Source organism: Callospermophilus lateralis, chromosome 5, assembly GCF_048772815.1.
Source record: "Callospermophilus lateralis isolate mCalLat2 chromosome 5, mCalLat2.hap1, whole genome shotgun sequence".
Taxonomy (NCBI): Eukaryota; Metazoa; Chordata; class Mammalia; order Rodentia; family Sciuridae; genus Callospermophilus; species Callospermophilus lateralis.
This window is the reverse complement of record NC_135309.1, coordinates 123893314-123918767: the sequence shown is the minus strand read 5'-3', so window position 1 is coordinate 123918767 and position 25454 is coordinate 123893314. Positions and strand designations below refer to the sequence as shown.

General features: G+C 33.8%; 1 protein-coding gene across 1 annotated transcript in view; it reads right to left on the bottom strand.

The window, feature by feature from the left end:
- Positions 1-25454, bottom strand: part of Dhx29 (DExH-box helicase 29) — a 44731-nt gene that overhangs the window by 8124 nt on the left and 11153 nt on the right. The window contains exons 4-22 of the mRNA XM_076857285.2: positions 25091-25220; positions 23913-24058; positions 22129-22257; positions 18323-18449; positions 17433-17591; positions 15148-15313; positions 14800-14923; positions 12538-13146; positions 11071-11214; positions 8856-9032; positions 7954-8094; positions 6747-6891; positions 6510-6627; positions 5384-5468; positions 3686-3774; positions 2553-2681; positions 2398-2473; positions 1444-1668; positions 266-402 (exon numbers count right to left, since the gene is read on the bottom strand). Of these exons, the coding sequence (XP_076713400.2) occupies positions 266-402; positions 1444-1668; positions 2398-2473; positions 2553-2681; positions 3686-3774; positions 5384-5468; positions 6510-6627; positions 6747-6891; positions 7954-8094; positions 8856-9032; positions 11071-11214; positions 12538-13146; positions 14800-14923; positions 15148-15313; positions 17433-17591; positions 18323-18449; positions 22129-22257; positions 23913-24058; positions 25091-25220 (3056 nt within the window). The remainder of the gene's footprint in view (positions 1-265; positions 403-1443; positions 1669-2397; positions 2474-2552; positions 2682-3685; positions 3775-5383; positions 5469-6509; positions 6628-6746; positions 6892-7953; positions 8095-8855; positions 9033-11070; positions 11215-12537; positions 13147-14799; positions 14924-15147; positions 15314-17432; positions 17592-18322; positions 18450-22128; positions 22258-23912; positions 24059-25090; positions 25221-25454) is intronic.

Sequence of the window (25454 nt, the reverse complement as noted above, 5' to 3'; positions counted from 1 at the left end):
GTAATTAGCATATTGATACCATGTAGATTCTTTCTTTCTTTTTTTTATTTTTTAAAAAGAGAGAGAGAGAGAGAGAGAGAGAGAGAGAGAGAGAGAGAGAGAGAGAATTTTTTAATTTTTTTTTTTTTTTTTTTTTAGTTTTTGGCGGACACAACATCTTTGTTTGTATGTGATGCTGAGGATCGAACCGGGCCGCACGCATGCCAGGCGAGCGTGCTACCACTTGAGCCACATCCCCAGCCCATCATGTAGATTATTTCTTTACCCTAGATAAGCATTGTAGATTGTCAGATGGTCTGAATCTGCCATAGCCAAAGCTGATTTTGCAAGATCTGCTTCATCTTTTCGACCAATTGGTGTGGTAAAAGGAGACTTCTCTGTCATAACTGCTGCCAATGTTGCCTATCCATAAATAACCAAATAATTTATCATTAGAAGTATATACTGAAACAGATTTATAAAAGAAAGCAAATCATAAAACAATCACACGGTTAAGTTGTCCTTATTTTTAATAATACCATATTCCATCATAGCCTAACTTATATTTTCATTTTAAGTAGTAACTCTCAGTTTCATTTTAAAAATGCATTACTTTATTTTTATCTTCTGAAGGAGGTAAGGAACCCAAATTAGAGAAAAAACCTGAAAATGTATATAAATGATTTATAGTCTGTCATGTAGGTAGAGGCAATCTCAGAATCACAGCTCAGTTATCTTAACTCCTACTGCTAAATCATGGATTGCCATGCCCTTTAAGAAAATATGCTTAACTTGTTGCAACTTTTCAGACAAACTATCATGGTAGAGGTAATTTTTTGAATTTGGCACAATGCTGGTGAGTAACCCCTTCCTCTCTTCCTTCTTTTCTCCTTTTGTGGTGCTAGGGATCAAATCTAGGGTCTCATGCATGGTAGGCAAGTGCTCTACCATGAGTGACATCCCCAACCCCACACCTAGATCTAATTACTAAAGAAAAAGAGAGAAAATAATAGTTGTTTTTAAACAACCTTGATTTATGCCCAGAAAAGGACACAGCTTGATAAAGACAGTGCAGAATATGTGCCCAAAGATTCAGACAGATGCATAGAATGAATGAATGAATGGAGAAAACAGAATCCTGATAACTACTGGCCCAGAAAGGGAACACAGATAAAAGAAAAAAAATAAGTTTTGATTCTACTTTTCAAAATCTGTGGTGTTTAAAACTTCCTTTGAATTATCTACCATATATTCAACTAAATAAATATTTCAAGTGGGTTGTTTGATAGCAAAAGTTCAGACAAACTGAAGTCACATAACAGTACCTGTAGTATACTTAAGTGAATGAATAGATTTTCAAGTATATAAAATAAAAATTTAAAACTTAAAAATTATTTCCAAACTTGACAATTTTCTAGCAAAATGACATTTAAAGTGAAGTAGCAGCAGTATCATTTCACTTACCACTGGATCGAGACAGCCAAATACGGCACCAAAAATAAGCATCTTGCCAATTTTGACATTCACAGGTAAAGCTGCAAGGTGTTGGCCCAATGGAGTCAGTTTAGGTTCATTTAGTTCACAAGCTCCAATTTTTCGGAGTAAATTCATTGCATTGCTGATTACTTGAAGCTGAGGAGGATCTAAGGCTTTGGATAGGAAATCTTCAGGAGAACCAAGATTACATTTCTGCAGATTGGAAGAGTGATAAAATTGGTATGTGAGCAGAAAGAATTGATACTACACAAACAGTGGAACTAAATTTTGAGTTTGGTAAAATTTTAAGCAAAGAGGGTAAATGTGTAAGGTTATCCCTATTATTTTTCTTATAGTGGGGCTGGAGGAGATGTATGTATTTGGAGGCAAAGGTAGAAAAGAGGATGAGATCTTCCAGTCCACATTTTTGGTTTCTTCACTACTGATTTTAGTCAAAACTCTAAGAAAAGGAGGATATTATCAGTCTAGAAGTTCTTGGTCTGTTAGTGCTTCTCAATTTCAGCATTACTAAAAGTTTGTGCTGGGTAGTACTTTGTTTTAGGGAGCTGTCCTGTGCAGTATTCATATGTTCAGCAGCATCCCTCATCTCTACCCACTAGAGACCAGGAACATTTATCAATCCCTGCCAGTTATGTAACCCAAAAATGTCTCTAGACAACTCCACATGTCCCCCTGATAAGAACTACTGATCTAGGTTGTATTTCAATACATATGCTGTATTTTAATAGAAAGTATGAGTATTTATGGCAAAATCAAAGCACAGTGGATTTATACTTATAAAAAGATGGAAAGGAGCACATATTAAAGAACAAGATATTTGAAAATCTATAAAGTAAAATAAAGGCAAGATAAGTTCATATTTTTTTTTTCTAAAAAGGGTGAAGAATAAAAAAATTCATCTAAGTTCCTAATAACAAATACCATAATATGAAGACATAATTCCTCCAGAGGTACACGCAAGATTTCAGGAACAGAATAGTCCATAAAGCCTTCAAATCTGAAAAATAAGATAATATTTATCTGGAATGCCACCTAGTACTGATTTGGGCTTTTTGAATTTGAGTGCAGTGCCATACCTCTCTCTCGTGTATAATCGAAAGCAGAAGCCATCTCGGACCCGCCCAGCTCTCCCCTGGCGCTGCAGAGCACTAGCTTTACTCACAAAAGTTTCTACCAAGGAACTCATTTGACTACTTTCATGGTACCTAAAGAAATGTTTTAAGAGAAAATAAGTAGATAACTCACATTAAAATTGGAAAAACCCAGAAATATTTAACCCTTAACATTAAGTTAAATATAGGTTGTTTTGATAATGAAGTTTTTAATACCAAATTAAAAGCTCTGGTACAAGGAAAAAAGACAAGCTTGTATCACTTACCCTTTCTCAAATTAATCTGATCAAGGATTATTATTTTTATTTTTTTAGTGGAATACCTATGTAACAAGAATTCTTTGAAATAGTTTGAGAAGTGCTAGTGTCAACATTAAAATTCATCATACCTTTCATAAGATAAGTTAAACACTGAAAACATTTCCTCCAGAGGTACAATCAAGAACTTATTTTTTATTTGACAGTATTATTTTTCAAATATTTCTACAGTGTCCTAATATTAGGGATAGTGTATGTAATTATAAAGTAGTAAAGGCAGTGTACCCAATTTATGCAATATAAATATTAAATAAAATATTTATAAAGTAGTAATTGTTTTGTTGGTGATTTAGTTAAGATTATCTGTTACGTTCCAGTTACTGTACAAGGCACTTTCAATTAGGATATCTTCATTTTTCTCACTTACACATAAAAAAACTGATGATTAGAAAGTTTTTACTTTCTTCAAGATAACAAATCAGAGATTTAAATCCAGCTGACTCTAGATTTATGTCCTTTTTTTAATTATCCCACAAATAATGTTTTTGTTAAACAATTTATTTTAGAAACAAAAAAATCTACAAAAAGTAATGTAAAAATTTTTTAGCACTTTCCTAAAAGTAGTAGCACAATGGACTCACAACTCCATGAAATGAAATTCTTAACATTTAGCCTCAGACATTTAAAAGTTTCCTATAGCTTTTCTAAGGCTTTTTGCTTTGGGCAGAATTAAGACATTTGGGATTTTCCCTATATGATTCTGTAATTTCTCCTAACAATTCAAGAGCCCCAAACTCTTTCCAGGTTAAAAATGTCTTGATCTGGGAAATTCAAACTTACTTATTTTCTTTTGTTCTTCCAGTATCAATTACAAATACAACATCTGGAATAGTGATACCCGTCTCTGCAATATTTGTTGCTAAAACAATCTGAAAATAAACAAAACGCTAAAACATTTAAACAACTTTCAGCAACATATCATCATTTAAATTTCTTTAGATAGTTTGAACTGATGAATTTTTAGTATTGTTCCTTTTTGAGATAGCATCTCATTAGGTTGCCCAGGCTAGTCTCAAACTCATAGGCTCAACGATCCTCCCACTTTGGCCTCCCAAGTAGCTAAAATTACACGTGTGCATCATCATGCCCAGCAGAACTGATGAATTTTTAAAAGTGAATTTCAATTTCATTCACAAAAACTTAAAATTTGTTGTTATTTTGTAATTAATTTGCTCTAGTTTCATCAGCTCAGTTTATTAAAGTTGATTTTTATTATAAGAAAAGCAACATTCCCCTAATTCTAGTAAATCATCTTAAAAATGACAGAGGTAGAATGGGAAACTGGGTCAGTGAATGGAGACAGCTCAGTGCAACCATTCAGATTTCTTAGAAGGAAAAAAAAAAAAAAGCAGATGATTGACAACTGCTTACTATCCTGCCTCTTTATATCTTTGCTTTATGAGTTTGTCCTGAATTACCTCACCTGTAAATTATTAGGAGGTAAAACCAGATAAATTCTGCAGTCTAAAATCTCTAGTTCTAAAATTATTAACAGTGATTACTGAATAGTGCAATCTTTTGCATTTTTATGTTGTTGTTGAATAATTGGAGATAAAACTTAGGAAATTCTGAGTCAAATCCAATAAGCATTGCTCTACTTCTGTGTATTTTGATATTGAATAATTGCTTCTTATTCATTTATTCTAGGAAATGAAACCCAGATTATGAAGAGCTGGATGGGACCTATGTGATCATTATATTTCAACAGTGTTTAATTTTTAATTTTTTTCCTTTGGGTTAAGAGATGGAACTCTTTTCTTCAAACAAAATCTTACAGGGAAGCCCAAATGTTGAAGATCAGAGCATAGCCTCAGGATCCCTATCGTTCTCAAGGCACAGTTAGAAAATCATCAGTTTAATTCAACCTTTCTTAAAGAAAAGTGAGGTTGAGTAGTTGTCAAAGACTACACAGATGGTGGCAATTTAGCAACTAGAAACCAGGCCTCTTGCATTACAGTCAGGCTCTTTCCAACAGCTATACCTTTCCCATAGTTCCTAGATTGTGCTTAGAGAAAGGGTTCAGAATCTGAGATACTCTTTGTCAAGAAGAATCTGAGGAGAGGACACAATGAAAATACTGAGACTATTTCCATAATATAATGATCTTTGTACTATAAAAATATTCAGGAAAAAAACAGCTTAGAAATAGGAATTCTCCTGGGACTTAAACAGCTCCTGATATCCAATTTCCTTCAAAATGCCTTCCTGGGAAAAGTAGTGATTTGTTTTTTTCACAAGCAACATTTATGCCATATTTTCAACTACCACTCGTGTCAAAAGTCTTGTCCCTTTAATAGCACATAATGTAAATATTCAAATGCTTGAGTTTTAATATTAGGTTCACTTCTGACTCAAGTAGAGCACTAGGAGTCTATCATGAGTAGGTACTTAATAATTTCCTTTGATCATAAAAAGTCACAATGTTTTCATGAAATATGATCAGATGGATCACTATAAATTTGATGTACTGAATTTTACCTTCCTGACTCCTGGAGGAGGAAGTGTGAATGCTGCTGCTTGATCTTGAGTTGAAAGAATAGAATGCAGAGCTATCACCTTATATCTGAAAGTTAAAATCATAGTTCTTAGCAAGAATTTCTCTTTAGAAGACACTGCAAAGAATAACAAAGTTTATTTGCATATAGAAAGCAATTTTCAAACGGTTTATCATGAAAAATTTAAACACACAAAAGTTCACAGAATAGTTGAATAAAATCCCATGTAATATGAACAAGTTACAGATTGAATATCGCTTCTCTGAAATGCTTGGGGTAAGAATTGTTTCAGATTTTTAAACATTTAGAACTTCGAATTTTGTATTAAGGTGGCTCAAATTGTATATGAAATATAGGGTCTAAAGAATTTTTTAAAATGTCGTAATGTTAATGTAAAAACCGTGATATCAATAGTAAACTATATCAGAACAGATGAAGAGTTGCGTAAATATGATAATTTATAATGTTGTTGAGTTATTTTGTGGGGTGATGCTGGGGACTGAACTCAGGGGCCCTCAATCACTGAGTCACATCCCCAGCCCTATTTTGTATTTTATTTAGAGACAGGGTCTCATGTGTTGCCTAACACCTCACTGTTGCTGAGGCTGGCTTTGAACTTGCGATCCTCCTGCCTCAGCTTCCTGAACTGCTGGAATTATAGGCATGCACCACTATGCCTAGCTTCTTGTTGTTTTTATAAGGTTAAGTGGATTGGGGGTGAGAGTCACCATTTTATGCTTAATCACAGGATTCTCTCTACTTAATCATACTAAGAAAATAGAACAAATGCAGCTATAGTATGTAAAATTTTTTACTATATGAAATGCTATAATAGAAATATTAAACACAAAGATTTAACTCACTGTTTACAATTTTCACTTAAGGTGAAAAGATTTTGAAAACTCTGATTAAGACTTTTTGTATTTTTTTAGTTGAAGGTAGATACAAAATACCTTTATTTTTATGTGGTGCTGGGGATCGAACCCAGTGCCTCACATGCTAGGTAAGTGCTCTACCACTAAGCCACAACCCCAGCCCAAGACTTTTAATGTTTCAAATGTTATTCTATCTTAAAATTAACAAGGAATATAGTGAAGATTTGTAGTTACCGTTCAGAATAAAATCTTCTATCATTTGACAGGAGATCATACAACTGTTGAATATGAGCAAGACCTGGTAAAAAGATCAATACTGCTCCTTCAATATTTCTGAATTGGGGACTTTTGTCTGAAATTTTTTAAAAAGATAAAATATTGAAGATTAAAAAACAGCATCTAAAATATTAATAAAATAGCTAATAAAATAAAGAAATATTTTATCAAAACAGAGAGACACTAGAAATATACCTAAATATACAAGAAGTTCCAGAATGAGATCCAGGTTGATTTTGTGAGGATTCATGTAGGAAATAGCATGCTGAGTGCGGTTGCTGTACTTTTGGTAAAAAGGATTTAAGTCGGCACTTGTTCCAGTATAAACTGGAATGTGTTCCTAAAAGAAACACACCACAGAGAGCTGAATGGAAACATTAAATATTTTTGTAAGAATAAGAAGAAAAACTAAGTTATTTACATCCATTCAAATCTACTTTTTTCATTGTCACTATTACTGTTGTTAAAATATAGCAAGAGTACAATTTTCAAGTGGAAAAAATTTAAAACTTCAAATCTCTCCTATAATTTATGTATTATTCTGTGGCATTTAAAAAGCAGTCAGGCCAAGAGAGGACATAATAATTTTAATATGGTAATTTATACCTACCTCATTCCTCCTACATGCTACTTTGGCTATAAATTCCAATAATCTCTTTTGAAATAACTAAACTTTTCTAAAGTTGTTTTTTTAGTTTGTAATTCCTATCTTTGGAATTTTAGAGAAAGATTTTAGCTTTTGCTTTCTGGGGTTATCTGTCTTTTAAAAGATAAAGTAACTTTAATTTTGTATTTCCATCAGTTTGGATATTTGCATGAAATACAAATGAAATGTCATAGATGTACTCAAAATGTTGGATGTAGTACCACTGGCTAAAATGTCAGATAATGTAGCTTTCCTGATGTTTCTAAAAACACACAATTGAGACTAACTCCCTAGGAAGAATTGTGCTTGCCCCAAATAGTGTCCCTATAATCTAAGACTGGCTCTTGCCAGGAGGGAGGGTACTAAGAAGACCAATGGCAAAGATCTAGATTTTGGGCCTGCACCATTTAATCACTTATGGTAAAAAAGACAAAGTATATAAAATCATTATGAATTTACTCCTTAATAATTGATCACTGCTATGAAATTGTTATAAAAGCTGCTTCTTATTTACATAGTCCTTGAATTTTTTATATGTTTGAATGGCCCAGAACAATGTAAAAGAACAATTATATTACCAATTAAAGACTATAAAACAATACTTAAAAAATGATCTTTAAACTTTATTTACACTTGTATCTGTTTCTCTTCTACCAAATTATACCCAAATCTATTGTGTGAGCCATATGAAATTCACATGGCAGGTTATGCCCTGGATATCAACACTAGATCTCTTTCAAAAGATTTTCTTCTTACGTGGTACTTTTTTATCCCCCCAGCTTTGCCAGTGACATTAAGGGTTATTTCTTCTTCTTCCTCTAGAAATTTTTGACAATATTCCGAGTCTTTTTCCAACACAAAGCCTGTTTCTTCTATTATATCTTCAAGATGAAAAACCTGCATAGAGTAAGGCAGATAAATGGGTGAACCCAAATTCATTTCAGAAATATAATAAAGAGAAAAGGGGATTATCACCTTTTGAATGTTACCAAACTAGATTATGAAAACAATTTTTTTCAGTATTACTTGGAAATGAAGAATTTTGTTAATACAGGTGGGTTTGGCACTTAAGTCTCAAGACAAATTACATTATGATGTATTTTTTAAATGTGAAAATGGATAAAAGAATAGACTTCAGCAGCTGAACTAAAAAGATAAGCATTAAAATCAGGCAGAAGGAGCTGGGGTAGTGGCTCAGCAGTAGAGTGCTCGCCTAGCACATGCAAGGCCCTGGGTTCGATCCTCAGCACCACATAAAAATAAATAAATAAAGATATTGTGTCCAAATCAGGCAGAAAAGAAGCTTCAAAGACGACCCTAAACACAAATTATTTGAGAATAGGTTTAAAAAAAAAAAAAAAAGGAGTTCCTTAAAGCCAGGTAGCCACTCTCAATCTGGATATAATGGTTTTAATGTAGAACTAAGTTTTATGTTCTGTAGCCCTTAGGTCAGTTGTCAGAACAGTCCTTTCCATCCTGTCCTCTCTCAGTCAAGGCAGCACCAGCCATGTCATTTTCAAGGCTATCTCCAGGCCCTCTCTCGACTTGTAGAATCCAAGGAATAATTTGGGGCTCAAACTACAAGGGACTATGTTCTGGGAAAATTCTGTGTTACGAATGCAGCTTTTGCTTACACACATATTACAAGAAAAACTTACCTCAACAGGATAACTTCTTCCTGAAATTCTGAGAATAGGGCAGTGTGTGAAATACGTAGAGAACTTTTCACTGTCCACAGTGGCACTCATCAGAATCAAGTGTAGATCAGAACGTTTCTGTAAAATTTCCTTCAAGATAACTAATAGGAAATCTGATTGGACACTTCTTTCATGAACCTAATATAAAGATATACCAAAATTAATCATATATAAGGTCTAGTAAGAGGTTTAAACAATTCCACTTGCCACACTGTAGGCTTCTACCCTAGGATATGGCTTGGAGATCAGACCACATGTGGCTGATAAGAGTAGGCTGTGTCTCAAACTTAAAGGAGTGACTCCTAACTCTTCTTTCTGTACTCTTATTTCTATCCCCTTTTATAACAGATATAAAGTAGCATACAAGATAAACTACATCAAGATATCAAAACTGTGTTCATAATTCACTGGCTTGGAAGGCAGGCAGTAGTGGTTAAGTGAGCTCTGGAATCAATTATTTGGGCTTAGTTCTTGGCTTAGTGATTTCAGTCAAGTTACAGTCATGTCTACAATATACAGCTAATACCAAACATCAAAGAAAACACCTTCTGGAAGTTGATCGGGTTTTTAAATTACAGTTCATCTGGATCTATATTTACCAAGCAATTTTCTGCCAATAATTTGGAGGTTCTGGAGAACTTACTGACTAGCTGACAGAAAAAATTCAACTCACCTAGGAGTAAATATTTCTCATTATAAATATATTTTTTGCCTCATTCTGACTCTTGATGGTACTGATATAATCTAGGTCTAGGCCATGAAAAGCCATAGCTGTGACACTCATCATCCTGTGCACCCTATGGGTAACCCTTCCAGGGAGAAGGAGTTACCCAAGGGCCTACTAAACAGCCATTTGGCCTCCTTCTAACATGTTAGTGATAAGGTACAATCTGCCCCCATTAAGGAAAAAAGACTCCTTACATAAAAATTCCTATACTTACCTACTACTACAATATTAATTATTAATATTTCTATTAACATTTTCTAACCAAAAGGAGGAAAATAACAAAATAATCTCCATGTTGTTGTTGACTGATTAAAAATCACTGAATGACTAAATTTTTACTATTGCGTTCTTAATTTAGTGAATGAATTAACATTTACAAAAAACTTCACACCAGAGAAATTTTTAGTATTTTCTGAATAATAAAAATGCTATATATCTTATCTCTTTTTGAAAAAAAGATACACAATCAAATTACTTAACATAGATAGGCCAGTATGCCATTTAAAATAATAATAGGGGGCTGGGGATGTGGCTCAAGCAGTAGCGCGCTCTCCTGGCATGCCTGCGGCCCGGGTTCAATCCTCAGCACCACATACAAACAAAGATGTTGTGTCCTCTGAAAACTAAAAAATAAATAAAATATTAAAAAAATAATAATAATTATAGTGTGAAACTTTTGGTATAACTCAGTGTGTATTCTAATTTGATTCAAGTAGAGGTAGGTACATTTGGAGAGAAAAAAAATGACATATTAATGATTTTTTTTGCCTTTTGTTTAAGAGTTAGAGCAAACCTTTTAAAAACTAAGAGGCAGCATAGTGGTAAAGAGCCCAGACTGGTATCAGAATGCCAGGGTTGAAGAACTTACTGGCTATGTGAATTTAGCAATATGTGACATCTATGTACTTTGATTTCCTCAACTGTAAAATAAAGATATCTATTTCATTAGGTTGCTGGAAGGATATAATGAATTTATATAAGAGTGTGTGTGTGTGTGTGTGTGTGTGTGTGTGTGTATTGGTGAATGATCCTTTGAATAATATCAAGTATATACCAAATATTAAAGAGCATTTATTAAATAATTAATGAGACAATGGTTAGAGAAAATTAAATAATTATTATTTGTAAAGTATCTGGCATTTAGTTAGTAAGCACAGACAAATGTTAGCTAGTATTAAAAGTAACATCTTTCTGTTTTTTAAATTTTTATTTTTGCTACCCTGGGGATGGAACCCATGAGCATTCTATCTCTGAGCTATATTTCAATTCCTTTTTATTTTGAGATGGGTCTTGCCAAATTATCCGGCTGACTTGAACTTGGAATCCTCTTGCCTCAGTCTCTGGAATAGCTGGGATTACAGGAGCGTGCCACTGGGCATGGCAGAAGTAGTATTTTTTTAATAGAAAAATGTTAGAATCTATTTGGACACAACTATAAAATTTACTTACCTCATCTACAATAACATGAGACACATTAGTTAGAAGACCATCTTCTTGAAGTTTCCTTAGTAAAACTCCTGTAGTACAATAAAGTAACCGGGTAGATTCACTAGCTCGAGATTCCATCCGGATCTGATATCCACACAAAGCATTCTGAAGGAGAATACAAAGCTGTGATTATATTCTCAAAAGTAATTTGGGAAACAGACCATAAAAAGTGAAATAAAAATAGACTGGGGATGTGGTTCAGTGGCTAAGTGCCCTGGTTTCAATCCCTGGTACATAAAAAAGAAGAGAAAAAAAAAGAGAGAGAGAAAAAAGAAAAGAAGCATAAATGCTGATCTTGCTGCTATAGAGTAGTCTAAATCTATTTAATGCAATTTATTATCATCAAGTGTTTCCCTAGTTTTCAATTACATAAAACTATACAACCCTTTGTTCCCTTTAAGGAATTGATGCAAAAGGCTGTTCAGCTGGCTTCAAGTACCATTTATATGATTATTAAAACATTGGTAAATATTAAACTAATTTTCTACTATAGTATCTTGGAACAAAAACAATGAGGTACTCAGGACCAGATTTTTAGAATAGCTTCCACCAAAATCCTGTAAAGCAGCTGAACAAAACGAGTATCACACCTAATGGAAATCTTCAAGTCTCATCCATTCCTATCATACTTTCTTTCTTACTCCTGAAATCTTTCCTTTGACTTATGCATATGTGTGTCACCCCCTACAGCTGCAGCAAAGAAACTGTCTTTCTATCCTCCTCCTTATATTCTATGACAGAAACCCAATTAGCTAAAAAAAATTAACGAGGTTGCTCATCTTAGAGATGAAAATATTCTATGCCATCTCCAGAGAGAAAAATTCAAAGTAAATAAACTGAAAGTTACATGAACTATATTTGTTATACTTGGTTCTAACCAGCTTAATTTATTAAATGAATCCCTAATTCTTTGTAGTCAGCCTGATTAAGGTTTAGTCAATTTTGCGTACATGAAATGCATGATAATAGTTGAGTCCTTTTCCCATTTTTTAAAAAAATATGTGGTTTAAAAATAGCTTAGAATTTTCATTTATACTGTTTTTCCCTTCTGCTCATTAAAAAGAATGAATGAAAATCATTCAGGGATGCATTCCATAGAAAAGACTTGCAAAAGATATGATAATAGATTAATATCTGGATCTGTTTACATTTTTTGTTTGACTTTGTACGTAACTTATTTGAACATTCAACTATGAAGATAATATAGTCTTCCTTTATATGAGAATTTTAATGACAAGATTAATGATAAACTTTTCATATGAAGGACAATAGCATAATATCCAATTAGAAAAAACATGAGAAGTGCCTGAAACATGCTATTGAATGACCAATAACAGCCAGAATCAAATATGGTCCAGATTCCAGTTGGATCCCAGGAGCAAAAATGAGTAATGTCATCACTCACTGAGGTGGAGTACAATATCTTACCCTTCCTCCAGGTCCATTTTCACAGCCCAATTCATCACACACTCTGGTGGCTAAACTCACTGCTGAGATTCTTCGGGGCTGGGTACAGACAATGTTACATTTACTTGTTTCCCGCTCATTTAGGAGCAAATCTTCCAATAAAAAATGTGGTACTTGAGTGCTTTTACCACTCCCTGTTTCACCTGCCACAACTACTACCCGGTGCCTTTTAAGGGTTTCCACAATTGAATCCCTATGTTTGAACACAGGTAACTGTTGTCTTTCCTTTAGAAGTTTTTGATATTTAGGTGTGCTTTGCAACTTTCTAAAGAGGTTTCTAACAGGTTCTAAATCTTCTGTATTTGCTGACTCCAAAGACAGTGTAGAAAAATCCTCGTCAGAAACTAAATTTTCCCAAGATTCCTCAGGATCATCAGAATTTTCTCTTTTATTTTCAGAATGCTGTTGTTGCTGTTGCTGCTGCTGTTTCAACTTATTCAAAAGTTTGGCAATAAAAAGATCACGTGGCTTATTAGTTTCCATTTTATTTAATTCTTCCCTTTTCTTTTCTGCATCACTCCACTCCAGCCAAACATCTCGGTAAGTGGGAGGTAGTAACTGATGAACAGACTATAACAGGAGGGAAAAAAAAGCAGTATTTTATTTTCACTACTGGATATCCAAATTCAGCAGATCAAAGCTTAGAAGGATAGTTACATTCTTCTTAAAATGTAATTGAACAAACTAGTAAGTTACTATTTTAAGATACATATGCAAATGATGCAAGTTCATAAGTAGCTTATTATTTTCAGGTTTCTTGACTTACTAGCTATGTGATTTTGGGGGCAGTAACTTTTTTGTGCCTTAGTTTCTGCATTTAAAAATGACTAACAATAGTCTCTTCATTATAGTCTCTTCAATGTCTTATGAATATTCTTTATAAGATTATTCCAAAGTTAACTTTAGGTCAGTACATATTAAGTGCTTATTCCTAGAGCATGGTAAACTATAGAATAAATGTTTATTATTTATTCCTACAGTGGTACTATATAAAATGTAAATGAACCATAGAGTACTTAAAAAACATACAAAACTTCCTTTGAGATTCTGGCAATTAATTAAAGTTACAAATTAAAATATTTTAAATGAACTATATTGGGTGGAATCTAATTTTATAGTATGAAAGAACTCAAAATTCTCTCTCTGACATTGTAATTTTTATCAAGTAAATATAGCTTACAATACCTTATCTTGCAAACAAAAATAAAGTCATTACAAACTTGGCCAGAAATTAGAAAACAATTACTATTTGGAGTTCCACTTAATTAGCAGCTAAAATTTTCAATGGCTCTAATTTCCCAGTTATTATAAAAAGGAAATGCCAACAAGCCAAGTTTAAAAAAGAACATGAATTCTGTTAAAGAGAATGGAACTGAAACCATTCCTTCAGTTGTACTTTATTCTTATCTTTCCTCAAACTGGAAATATATAATTCATATAGCCTAAAGCTGAAAAAACCAATGTCTATAATGTTAAAGTTAAGAGACAATATAACACTAAAAGAAAACAAGCCAGTGTGGTGGCCTGTAATCAGGAGGCTATGGCAGGAGGACTGCAAGTTCAAAGCCAGCCTCAGCAAAAGCAAGGCGCTAAGCAACTCAGTAAGACCCTGTCTCTAAATAAAATACAAAATAGGGCTGGGGATGTGACTCAGTAGTTGAGTGCTCCTCGGTCCAATCTGTGGTATCCCCCAAAAAGAAAACAAACTTTGAAAAATTCTCTTTAAAGTGAACCAAAATGCACTTTTAATCTGTAAATTAGTATAGCTAAAAATTTAGATTAAAAAACTGTCTCTTTTGGACTTCGACTTCTATCGAAGGAGAGAGAGAGATTGAGCTGTGTTTAGGGGGTGAAAGGAAGCCAAACTCAAATGGTTTAGTATCCCTTATCCAAAATGCTTGGGACCAGAAAGATTTTAGATTTTGGAATATTTGCATATACATAAGGAGACATTTTGGGGATGAGACTCAAGTCTAAACACAAAATCCATTTATGTTTCATATATACATTATACACATAGACCGAAGACAATTTTATATAATATATTAAAATAACTTTCTTTGTGAATAAAGTTTCTTGGTATAAAATTTTCCATTTGTGCCATCATGTCAGTGCTCAAAAAGATTTGGATTTTGGAGCACAATTTCAGATTGGAAATATCTAACCTGCACATCCATTATTTCACAAATCATTTTTGAAGCCTCTAGGCCTAAAAAGTCTCACCTGCCCTTTCACTAAACGATACAAGGCTAAAGTAGCTCCCAGGTGCTGAGCTTGCATGCCATCCTCTGTTAAGATTGTAGGGCATACTACTAGGACATCATCATCAGACTTGATTACTCTTACCCTACAGAGGAGTCAAAGAAAAAAAAAAAATGCTGAGGTCAGATTATCAATAAAGTGAAAAATCCATTAACAACTTAAATTTATATTAATTATTTTAATATTTTCTTGAAAGATGCTGCATACGGATTTATACACACTATGAACCTGAATGTGAACTCAAGTTGCCCAAATGAGTTTCATTTTATACTTTTCTAAAAGTCATTTCAGTTAACCAGAAAAACATACCTACATTTCCAGTATCTACCTACTGGGACTTTTTCAAAGGAAGGATTTGGACTCTTAGGAAGATTCTTCCTAACCCAATCGATCAGAAATTGTTTGGGAGACTTTCCAGTCCAGCTTCGAGCAGTATAGTCAAAATTTCTTACATCATGAGATTCTTTCTTTTTATCTAAAATGGAAGACAAAAAAAATGGTTCTTTAAACTAGTCATGCAGTAATATAAATTCTCTTTTGAGTGATCAAAGTCCTCTTGTCTTTGGGAACAGCACTTTTGGAAGACAACAGGAAAAAGGTTAAACAGAAAGGTTTGCTTTTCCTTAAGTAGTGAACTAGACGATAGAAAAATCTGCATCTTTAAAAGAAACTGTCTTTTTGAGCACTGTGGCACATGCTTATAATCCTAGCTACTCTGGAGACTGAGGCAGAAGGGGCCTCAAATTTCAGCATGTTAGTGAAACTGGTTCAAAAAATAAAAAGGGATGGGGATGTAGCTCAGTGGTATTGCATTTGCCTAGCATGCACAAGATTCTTGGTTCAATCACCAGTCCCTGCCACACACACTCTTGAGGAATTTATATATTCTTATAAAATGTCCACCTGAATGACAACATTTGTAGGCTACCCCATAAGCAGTTACTGAAAAATAAGTTAGATGTCACTTTAGTTACTACTACCAACTTCAAAGGTTTCCTGTTATATAAAATATAAAATGCAAATTCCTTATTATTGCCAAAAACCTTCAGTGGCCATTTCTGCCCACCAGTTGCCACTCATCCCTCATGCCCATTATGCTGTGATCACATTGGCTCTCAAGTCAATTCCCCAAATGCTTTAAGTCTGCCTAACTCAATACAATACAGTAGCCACCAGCTACGTGGCTAATTAAATTAACTAAAATTAAAACTCAGTTTCTCAGATATAGTAGTCACATTTTTAGTGTTTCATATTCATATTTCCTAGTAGTTGGATATCACAGATATAGAACGTTTTAAAAAAATATTTTTTAGATGTTGATGGACCTTTATTTTATTCATTTATTTATATGTGGTGCTGAGGATTGAACCCAGTGCATCACACATGCTAGGCAAGTGCTCAACCACTGAGCCACAACTGCAGCCCCTGATATAGAACATTTATATCACAGAAAGTTCTGTAGAACAATACTGATATAACCTCTTTTTTCACCTTAGATTTCTAATGTTCTGTCTTGCTTCTTTGGAGGCTTTTTTCACCAGCTTGCTACCAGGCTAATATCTACTCATTTGTTAGATCTCAGAGCTAAAGTCACAGCAAAGCCTTTCCAATCAAATTAGGCCATCCTGATACCTCTATGTTAAAAGCCAGTTTTATTTGATAGTGCACATCACAATTCAAAATTACACATATATCTGTTTAAAGTTTACCGTCCCTACTTAGGCTACATACATGAAGAGGGCAGAGACCAGGGTATTTCGTCCACTACTATATACCCAATACTTGTCATTATGAACAATGATTCAATAAATATTATTGAAAGAATGGATATTTTAATATGTAACAATTCAGTATAGAACTATAATATGCAATCTAGAAATAAATAAATACTAGCTATATAAATATATAAGTACTAACTATATCAATAATTTACTTAGGACCACACAGAAGTTCATGTTCATTTATGTGTGGTGGCATGGAAGGAGCTAGGGAAGGCTTAAAGAAGAGCTGCTGTTTGGGTTGTACCTAGGGATAGGTTGGCTAGTAGCAGGTAGCAAGATGAGCAAAGTAATGGAACCATGAAACAACAAATGTTTTGAAGAATGATGTGGCTGGAGTATATATAGCTGAGAAAACAAGGTAGAAAGGTTGGTTGTGGCAAAGAATTCTGAATGCCAGCTAAAGGGTTTGACCTTGTTACTGATGTAGTCTTTATCATGATGAAGGTTTCTATCAGGAGGGGTTAGGGATGTAACTCCTGACTTGAGTTCCTGGGTTCAATCCCTAGCACCACGGAGGGGGTTAAAAAGGTGTTTGTTTTAAATAGGAAACTCTCATTTCAATTTGTGTTACAGAAAAGCACCTGGTGTTTGGAGAATGACTGGAGAGGAATGAGGCTGAGACAAGGCATCTGTAATTCCAAAATGCTCTACAAGTAAGTTACCACAATTGTTACTGCTTTAAAAAAAAAAAAGCTTATCAAAGTGTAATCACATGGTTACTTAGGCAGTTTGCAAAAAGTCAAAGTAACACACTTTATGACTGATATTTTGTTACTCATAAATTATATCCTGACCACTTTCCCTTCATTTTACCTTTCTCTTCTTCCATAGCAGCTGCAGATTTTTCAAATAAATTAAAGTTCAAAGCACTTTCCCCTTCTGTGGCTATAGAAGGCTTTTTCCTTTCATTTTGTTGATGTGAAACCTTTATGGCAGGGTTGAATACTGGATGGTCTTCTAAAGTTTCCATTTCTACCAAGAAAGATATTTAGTTTCATTTACTTTTTAAATTTTATATTGTTTAAAAAAAAAACTTCATCAGAAATAAATACAAGGGGGTTAGGGTTGTGGCTTAGCGGTAGAGTACTTGCGTAGCACATGTAAGGCACTGGGTTTCATCCTCAGCACCACATAAAAATAAATAAAATAAAGCACTGTGTCCAACTACAACTAAAAAAATAAATATTAAAAAAAAAAGAAAGAAATACAAGGAATTGTGTTCATGTCTTTTTCTTGAATGGACATAGTATTTTAATGTATAAATCTGGGGTTGGTGAACTATGTATAACTTCTAGGACAAATCCAGCCTGCTGCCTGTTTATGTGTGGCTGGTGAGTTAGAATGGTTTTTATATATATTTTCAAATGGTTGAAAAAATAAAAATAAGACTACCGGGTGACATGTGGATGCTATATGAAATTTATAGTTCAGTATCTATATAAAGTTCTATTAGAACATAGCCATTCATTTCTATATTGTCTTATGGCTGCTTTTATGTTGTAATAACAGAGTTGAGAAGTCATGACAGAAGCTGTATGGTCCACAAAGTCTACAATATTTATAATTTGGCTTGTTATAGAAATAAACAAAAAAAATATGTCTGCTCTTTCCTGACAGTTCTCAAACATGAACTGTCAGGAAAGAGCAGACATATTTTTAAAAAGACAATACATTTCTACACGTAAGAATTTGAAAATGTTTACCTCTTTGAAATTTCCTTATTTTTTCTTGAGCCTCTCTTTGGCCTTGTTTGTTTTTTTCTAATTTAAAGGTAGCTGCTTGCTCCTTTGCATCCAGAAGTTTTGCTGCAAGAGTTAAGTATCGTTCATTCTGTTCCAAATAAAATAATCGAGAAGAAATAAAAAGAGCAAGATTATCTATGGCACTATATTATATTAAAACCTATGATCTTTTGGCTTGACCCTTTGACCCAACAGATCTACTTTTAGGACGTTTTCACTAGAGAAATAAAACAAATGGAGCAGAGAGACATTTAAAAAACAAAAATGGAGTTCTGAGGAAAGCGAATGTGACAAAACAAGGACATGACTCTGCCAAGCAAAAACTACAAGAGTTGAAAGCCAGACTGAAGTTGTTTTTTTTCCCCCTTAGGTTAATAAATGATGGCTGACTATAAACATAAAGGCATGTGATAGAGAAAATAAAAGCATATGTGGTGCTGCTATGAAATAATTGTTAAGAGGAGGAGGAAAAAGACAACTAAGCAAGCAGAACAAGGTGAATTCTGGGACCATTTTGTGTAGAAGCAAACATCAAATGGTATTAAGAGGAGACTTAGGTATCTCAAATTCACCAAAATCATACTTATCCTTTCAATCTTTCCATATAAGGCACTGATACTACCATCCCTTTACCTTTGTATCTGCCATCTTTGGCTCCTTAACATTTTTATCCCCAAGGAACGTATCACCTTAACTTTTTAAGTGGAGAGTTCAGTGGCATTAAGAACATTCATATTGCTGGGCAACCATTGCAATCACAGTGAATCTCCAGAAGTCTTTTCATATGGAAAAACTAAAATGCTATACTGATTAAATAGTAACTTCCCAGTCCTCCTCCTCCTCCAGCCACCAGCAACCCCTATTCTACCTTCTGTCTCTATAAACTTGACTATTCTTGGCACCTCATATAAGTGGAGTCATATAGTATCTGCTTTTTGTGACTGGCTCATTTCACTTAGCATAATGTCCTTAAGGTCTACCCACGTTATTGCATGTGCCAGAATTTCTTTTTTTTAAGGCTGCATAATATTCCTTGTATGTATATATGTGAAGCATTTTAATTTTTTAAATTGTCAATGGACATTTATTTATTTATATGCAGTGCTGAGAATCAAACCCAGTGCCTCACACATGCTAGGTAAGCACTCTATCACTAAGTCACAACCCCAGCCCCTATATGAAGAATTTAACTTATCCATCAAGCACTGGTTGATGTGAATTGTTCCAGCATTTTAGCTATTAAAAAAAACAAAATAAAGAAAAAACAAACAAACAAACAAACAAAAAAACACTGCTAAAAACACAGTGTAAATATCTCTTCCAAGACTCTGCTTTCAATTCTTTTCAGTATGTACCCAGAAATGGAATTGCTGGATCATAAGGTAATTCTATTTTTAGAGGAACTGCCAAACTATTTCCCACAGAGGCTATACCACTTAATGTTGGCAGAAACAGCACACACTGGTTCCAATTTCCCCATCTTTATCAATACATTTTTTGTTTTTTGGTAGTCATCACCCTAAATGGTAAAAAGAGGTATCTTGCAGTGGTTTTGATTTGCATTTCCCTAGTAGTTAATAATGTGGAACATCTTTTTTGTGTGTTTAGTGCCATTTATATATTTTTGGAGAAATATTCCTTAGCCTGTATATTCAGTAAAGCACCAATTTTTGCTGATTTTTCCTTTGAAATGTCTGTCTTCCTTTCAAATTTCAGTCATTATATCACATCTGAGTAAGTGCAACAGCTACCAAAATGGGTAGAGTAGCTTTTCAAATTACTTTGAACTCCCTCAAACTACTCAATTTGAGCTAAAATGTCAAATTCTTCTTGTCAGTCAGCCAGTCCTATAGTGGCTTTTTACCATGTAGTTAACATTCATTTTCTGGGTATCAAAGTCTTCCAGTCTTAAGTGAATTCATTTATTTACTCCTAACATGTATCTTTACACATCTATTTTTTAATACCCAAGGACCTGTGTATAATTCCACCTCTGTACCCTTGCTTCACATTATTTTATTCATTTGGCCAACTTTCTATCATTCTTTGCCTGTTTGAACTCTATGCATCTTTCAAGTTCCATTTCTTTCAAGTCTTGACCTAATGCTCCCATCAGAAGACACCTCTTCTCTCTCTGAAACCTAAAGTAGACTTAAATTGCCCTAAAGAATTTTATTTTGGGGCTGGGGTAGTGGTCTAGCAGTAGAGCGCTTGCCTAGAACGTGCGAGGCACAGAGTTCAATCCTCAGCACAAAGGTATTGTGTCCAACTACAACTAAAAAAAAAAAATATTAAAAAAAATATTTTTATTTTTTATTTTAATAAGGCACAAGGCTAAAAAACTCGTGTAGGAAAAAAAAAAAAAGGTTTCTATCCTACCTTACTCTTCTAAACCTTATCACTAATAAGAGCTTTCTGTGTGTCTTCTAAACTTTAAGACTGTCAATATGTGTTTTTCTTTTACACAAATGGATTCATCATATTACACAGTCTTCTATAACTTATACCACAATGTTTGTTTTTTCACCTATTGACAAACAAAATGTGTGATCTGCAGTGTTCGGCTATTATGAGTATTTGCATACAATGTTTTCATTTTTAAGGAAATATCTGCACATGAAATTGTTGGGCCATTTGGAAAGTGCATGTTTAACTTTATGAGAAAGGGCCACAGTTTTCCAAAGTGGTTGTATCATTTCATAATCCCATTAGCAATGTATGAGTTTTCCAGTTGCTCCAAATCCTCTGTAACATTTGGTATTACAGATCTATTTTAAAATTCAGCCATTTTACAGGAAATATAGTGATATCTCACTGTAGTTTTAATTTCTCTGATGACTAGTGATATTGAACATATTTTAGGTTCACTGGCTATCTAAATATCTACTTTTATAAGGTGTCTGGTTTTTACAAGTTTTTAGGTAGAAGTCCTTCGTCAAATATGTGTATTTTAATATTTTCTTACCACAACTTGCTTTATTCACTGTAATTATCTGGATCTTACATGTTCCCAAAGACCCTTAACATAAAGGCTTGGCCACTAGCTTCTGGTGGTAGAACCTATAAGAGGTAGGCCTAATGGAAGGAAGTTAGGTCACAGGGTGAGAAACTTCAAAGAGAATACTGGGGATTTAACCCAGGGGTAATTTAACCAGAGAGCTACATCCCTGTATCCCAGCCCTTTTTAAATTTTGAGATAGGGTCTCACTAAGTTGCTCGGGGTTTCACTAAATTTCTGAGGCTGGCCTTGATCTTAACATCCTCCTTTCTCAGCCTTCTGAGCCACTGAGATTTCAGGCATGTACCCAAGCCCCAGGCAAACATTTCCTCTTTATAAGTGGATTCTCTATGGTATTTTGTCACAGTGACAGGAAGCTAACATATTACTTTCTTAGCATATTCTGCCTTACATTATTATTTTATCACATGATATTTATTTTCTCTCCAAACTATTTTACTCTGTAAGGGAATGTATTTTACATTTCTTTATTATTTAAAGCCCTACCTCTTACAGGTTCTTTATTATTTAGCACACTCCCTACATGTAACAATCACTTAAAATATTTGATGATTATCTCTTTAAATGTGGGGAAAATGTAACTAATATCTATTAAGAAATTACTCTGGGTTAATTTTTTACTTACTTGTTATTTTGTTCCATCTTTATATCAATCTGTAGAGGTATGTCTCCAATTTACAAATAAGGAAACTAAGTGTCAAAAAGTTAAAAATCTTATCTAGGAATATTCACCTAGAAACCTACTTACAGGGTCAAATTTCTCTTCCTCTTCTAAACTTTTAGAATTCTCACTCTTATCTTCTTCATTCTGTTGTTCAGCATATCGCAAAATCCACTCTTTCATATTTACTTCCATAGGTTTTTCTTCTTTTTTTGTCTAGGAAGAGAAAGCAAATATCTGAAAGACTTAAAAGTTAGAAAAAGGTGCCAAAATCACCAACTGTCTGTTTTAATACTTCCTCATACAAAAAGTGGGCATATAAAAGTCTCAAAAATCATAATCTTTATTCAGTGAAGTAAAAATGAACGCAAGTCAATTTTACTTTGAGAAGTCTAAACTGGCAAAATCCAAAAAATATTTTTACATAAAGGGGTAAAAAAGAATGAAAAGAACACTGTTAAAAACTAGTATTGTTTCTTGAAAACAGGGGTTTTATGAGGATGATGCTTCCATAGGTGTTTGATAACATTAAAAATATTTAAGTATAATGTCCTAATAAACTACACTTCCCAGGGTTCACATCCTCCCAAAATTCTCTTCTATAGAGATTTTAGGTTTGGCCATTGACTTGCTTCAACCAATGGGAGATTAGCAAGACTGATTAAAGCACAGGCTTGATAAGAATTTGTATACTGGGGCTCATTGTCTAAAAATACAGTTGGGCTTCTATATCTGTTGGTTCTGCATCTATGGATGCAACCAACTTCAAATACAAAATATTCAGGAAAAATCGCATCGGCACTGAATACATAAGAACTTTCTCTTGTCATTATTTCTCAAGCAATATAGTGTAACAACTATTTATATAGGATTAAAATATATGAGCGGATGTGTCTAAGTGATATACCAAATACTACATTGTTTTCTTTAAGAGACCTGAACACCCACAGATTTTGGTATTCTCATAGGTCCTTACAGATATCAAGAGACAAGTATATTTCTTCTTGGAAGCCAGATGCCCTGTAAGGAAATCCAACTCTTCAGAGACTATCACATGAGGAAACCCACACTTACTTATCATGTGAAGAGACTGAACGATGAATGGATGCCTGGATAGTCTCTAGCAGAGGCCATCAGTCACGTGAGCTAAGAAGCCATTTTATTTTATTTATCTTTTAAAATCTTATTAATTTTGTTTTTACTTTTTTGGTTCTTTTTAGTTATATATGACAGCAGAATGTATTTTGACATATTATACATATATGGAGCCTAACTTCCCATTCTTGTGGTTGTGCGTGATGTAGAGTTACACTGGTCATGTATTCATATATGAACATAGGGAAGTTATGTCCAATTAATTCTACTGTCTTCCCCATTCCCATCCCCTCAGTCCAATCTGGTGAACCTCTACTCCCGTCCACCCACATTGTGAATCAGCATCCACATATTAGAAAGAACACATGGCCTTTGGTTTTTGGGGATTGGCACGATAGTCTCCAGTTCCATCCATTTACTGACAAATGCCATATTTTCATTCTTTTTTATGGCTAATATTCCATTTTGTATATGTACTATGTTTCAAGAAGCCATTTTAGATGTTCAAGCCCCAACAGATACCTCCTAGAACAGAACTGTACAGCTGACCCAGAATCATGAGAAATGATAAATAGCTGGTGTAAGCCACTATCTTTTCTGGTGGTCTGTTATTGCAATAATAGATAATTAAGACAGGCTGTGATAGAAAAGTCTGGCAAACCATTTATTATTTTTAAGAAGTAAAAATGTTATAGAAACCTAATATTTGTATTCTTAAAACTGTATGTACTTCACTCTGATTTTATATAACTTTTAATGTTTAATTCTTAAATTACCTTAATCTTATGGTCTTCTTCCTGTTTTTTTGTTTTAATTTGCAATGGAGGTGTAATAGTGGCTTGTACTTGAGGAGACTGAAATTTTGCCCTACTTTTAGGTTGCGGCTCTTCAAATTCCTGACTGAATCCTTCAGGAAGTGCATCTTAAGATAAAACAAACTGTGTTGAAAATAAACATGCATATGATACATAAAACACATTTGCTTTACAACAGATAACAAATATTTATTTGTTAAACATAAATCCTGAAAAACACTTAAGAGCATCTAATTTCCTTCTACCTCTTATCTTCTAAAAATAGAAATCTTAATAATGAGCCTGGTTTTACTTGTCAAACTAGATGTGGGTATACTTATCAGGCTCCCACATTTTTTTTTGTTGTTGTTAAATATTTTTTTTTAGTTGTTGTTAAATATTTTTTTTTAGTTGTTGATAGACCTTTATTTTATTTACTTACTTATATATGGTGCTAAGAATCAAACCCAGTACCTCACACATGCTAGGGGCAAGCACTCTACCATTGAGCTACAACCCCAGCCCTTCTCCCCAATTTTTTTTTTTTTCCGTACAGGGGATCGAACTCAGGGGCACTCAATCACTGAGCTACATCCTTACCCCTATTTCTGTATTTTATTTAGAGTCAAAGAGTCTCACTGAGTTGCTTAGTGCCTCGCTTTTTGCTGAGGCTGGTTTTGAACTGGCAATCCTGCTATCTCACTCCTGAGTCGCTGGGATTATAGGTGTGTACCACTGCGCCTGCTCCACCAAATTTTCAGAAAGAGATCATAACACTTTCTACTCTTGCTTTCTGTCATAGCATGTGGTAGTATCCTCAATCACAAAAGCTGTTTTCACTTCAGATTCTTTCCAAAGATTAAAACCATGATCCTCTGTTTAATCAAATGTTATTAATCTAAAGACAGCCCTAATTTCTAAAACCAAAATCCAGGAGACCTAGCCTAATAAATTATAGACAGATAAAATTTAAATTTTCTTGCAACCATAACCTCCATGGAAAATACACTGACAAGAGATGAAGGTAGGAACATTTAAAATAAAAGTAAACAGCTACAACTGTGAAACATTTTAAGGACCAGTTAAAAATTTGATATGAATACTGAAACTATTTAAAAACATTTTAGAAACTGAAGAAATTTAATGACAATACTATTTACCATCTGAAAGGTTTAAACAGAGCCAATCCAAGGCAGAATGAAGATCACCTCCATGTAAGAGTGTATTGGTCATGGCATCTTCTATGTCCTTGGTCTTAAATGAAAATGCTTGTAAAGCCATGTATAAATCCTATAAAAAGGAAATGTAAAAAAGTCATATGTCAATTTTCTTTCAATCCTAATTTTATTCTATCATTCATTTTAAACTAGAAAGTCTGACACAAATTAGAATTTAAAAAATATCTTTTGTGGGGGAAGTAAGGTTATAGCTCATGGATAGAGTACTTGCTTAGCATGCACAAGGCCCTGGATTCACTCCCAGCATTCCCCCCACCCCCCCAAAAAAGAGAATAAACTAAAGAGA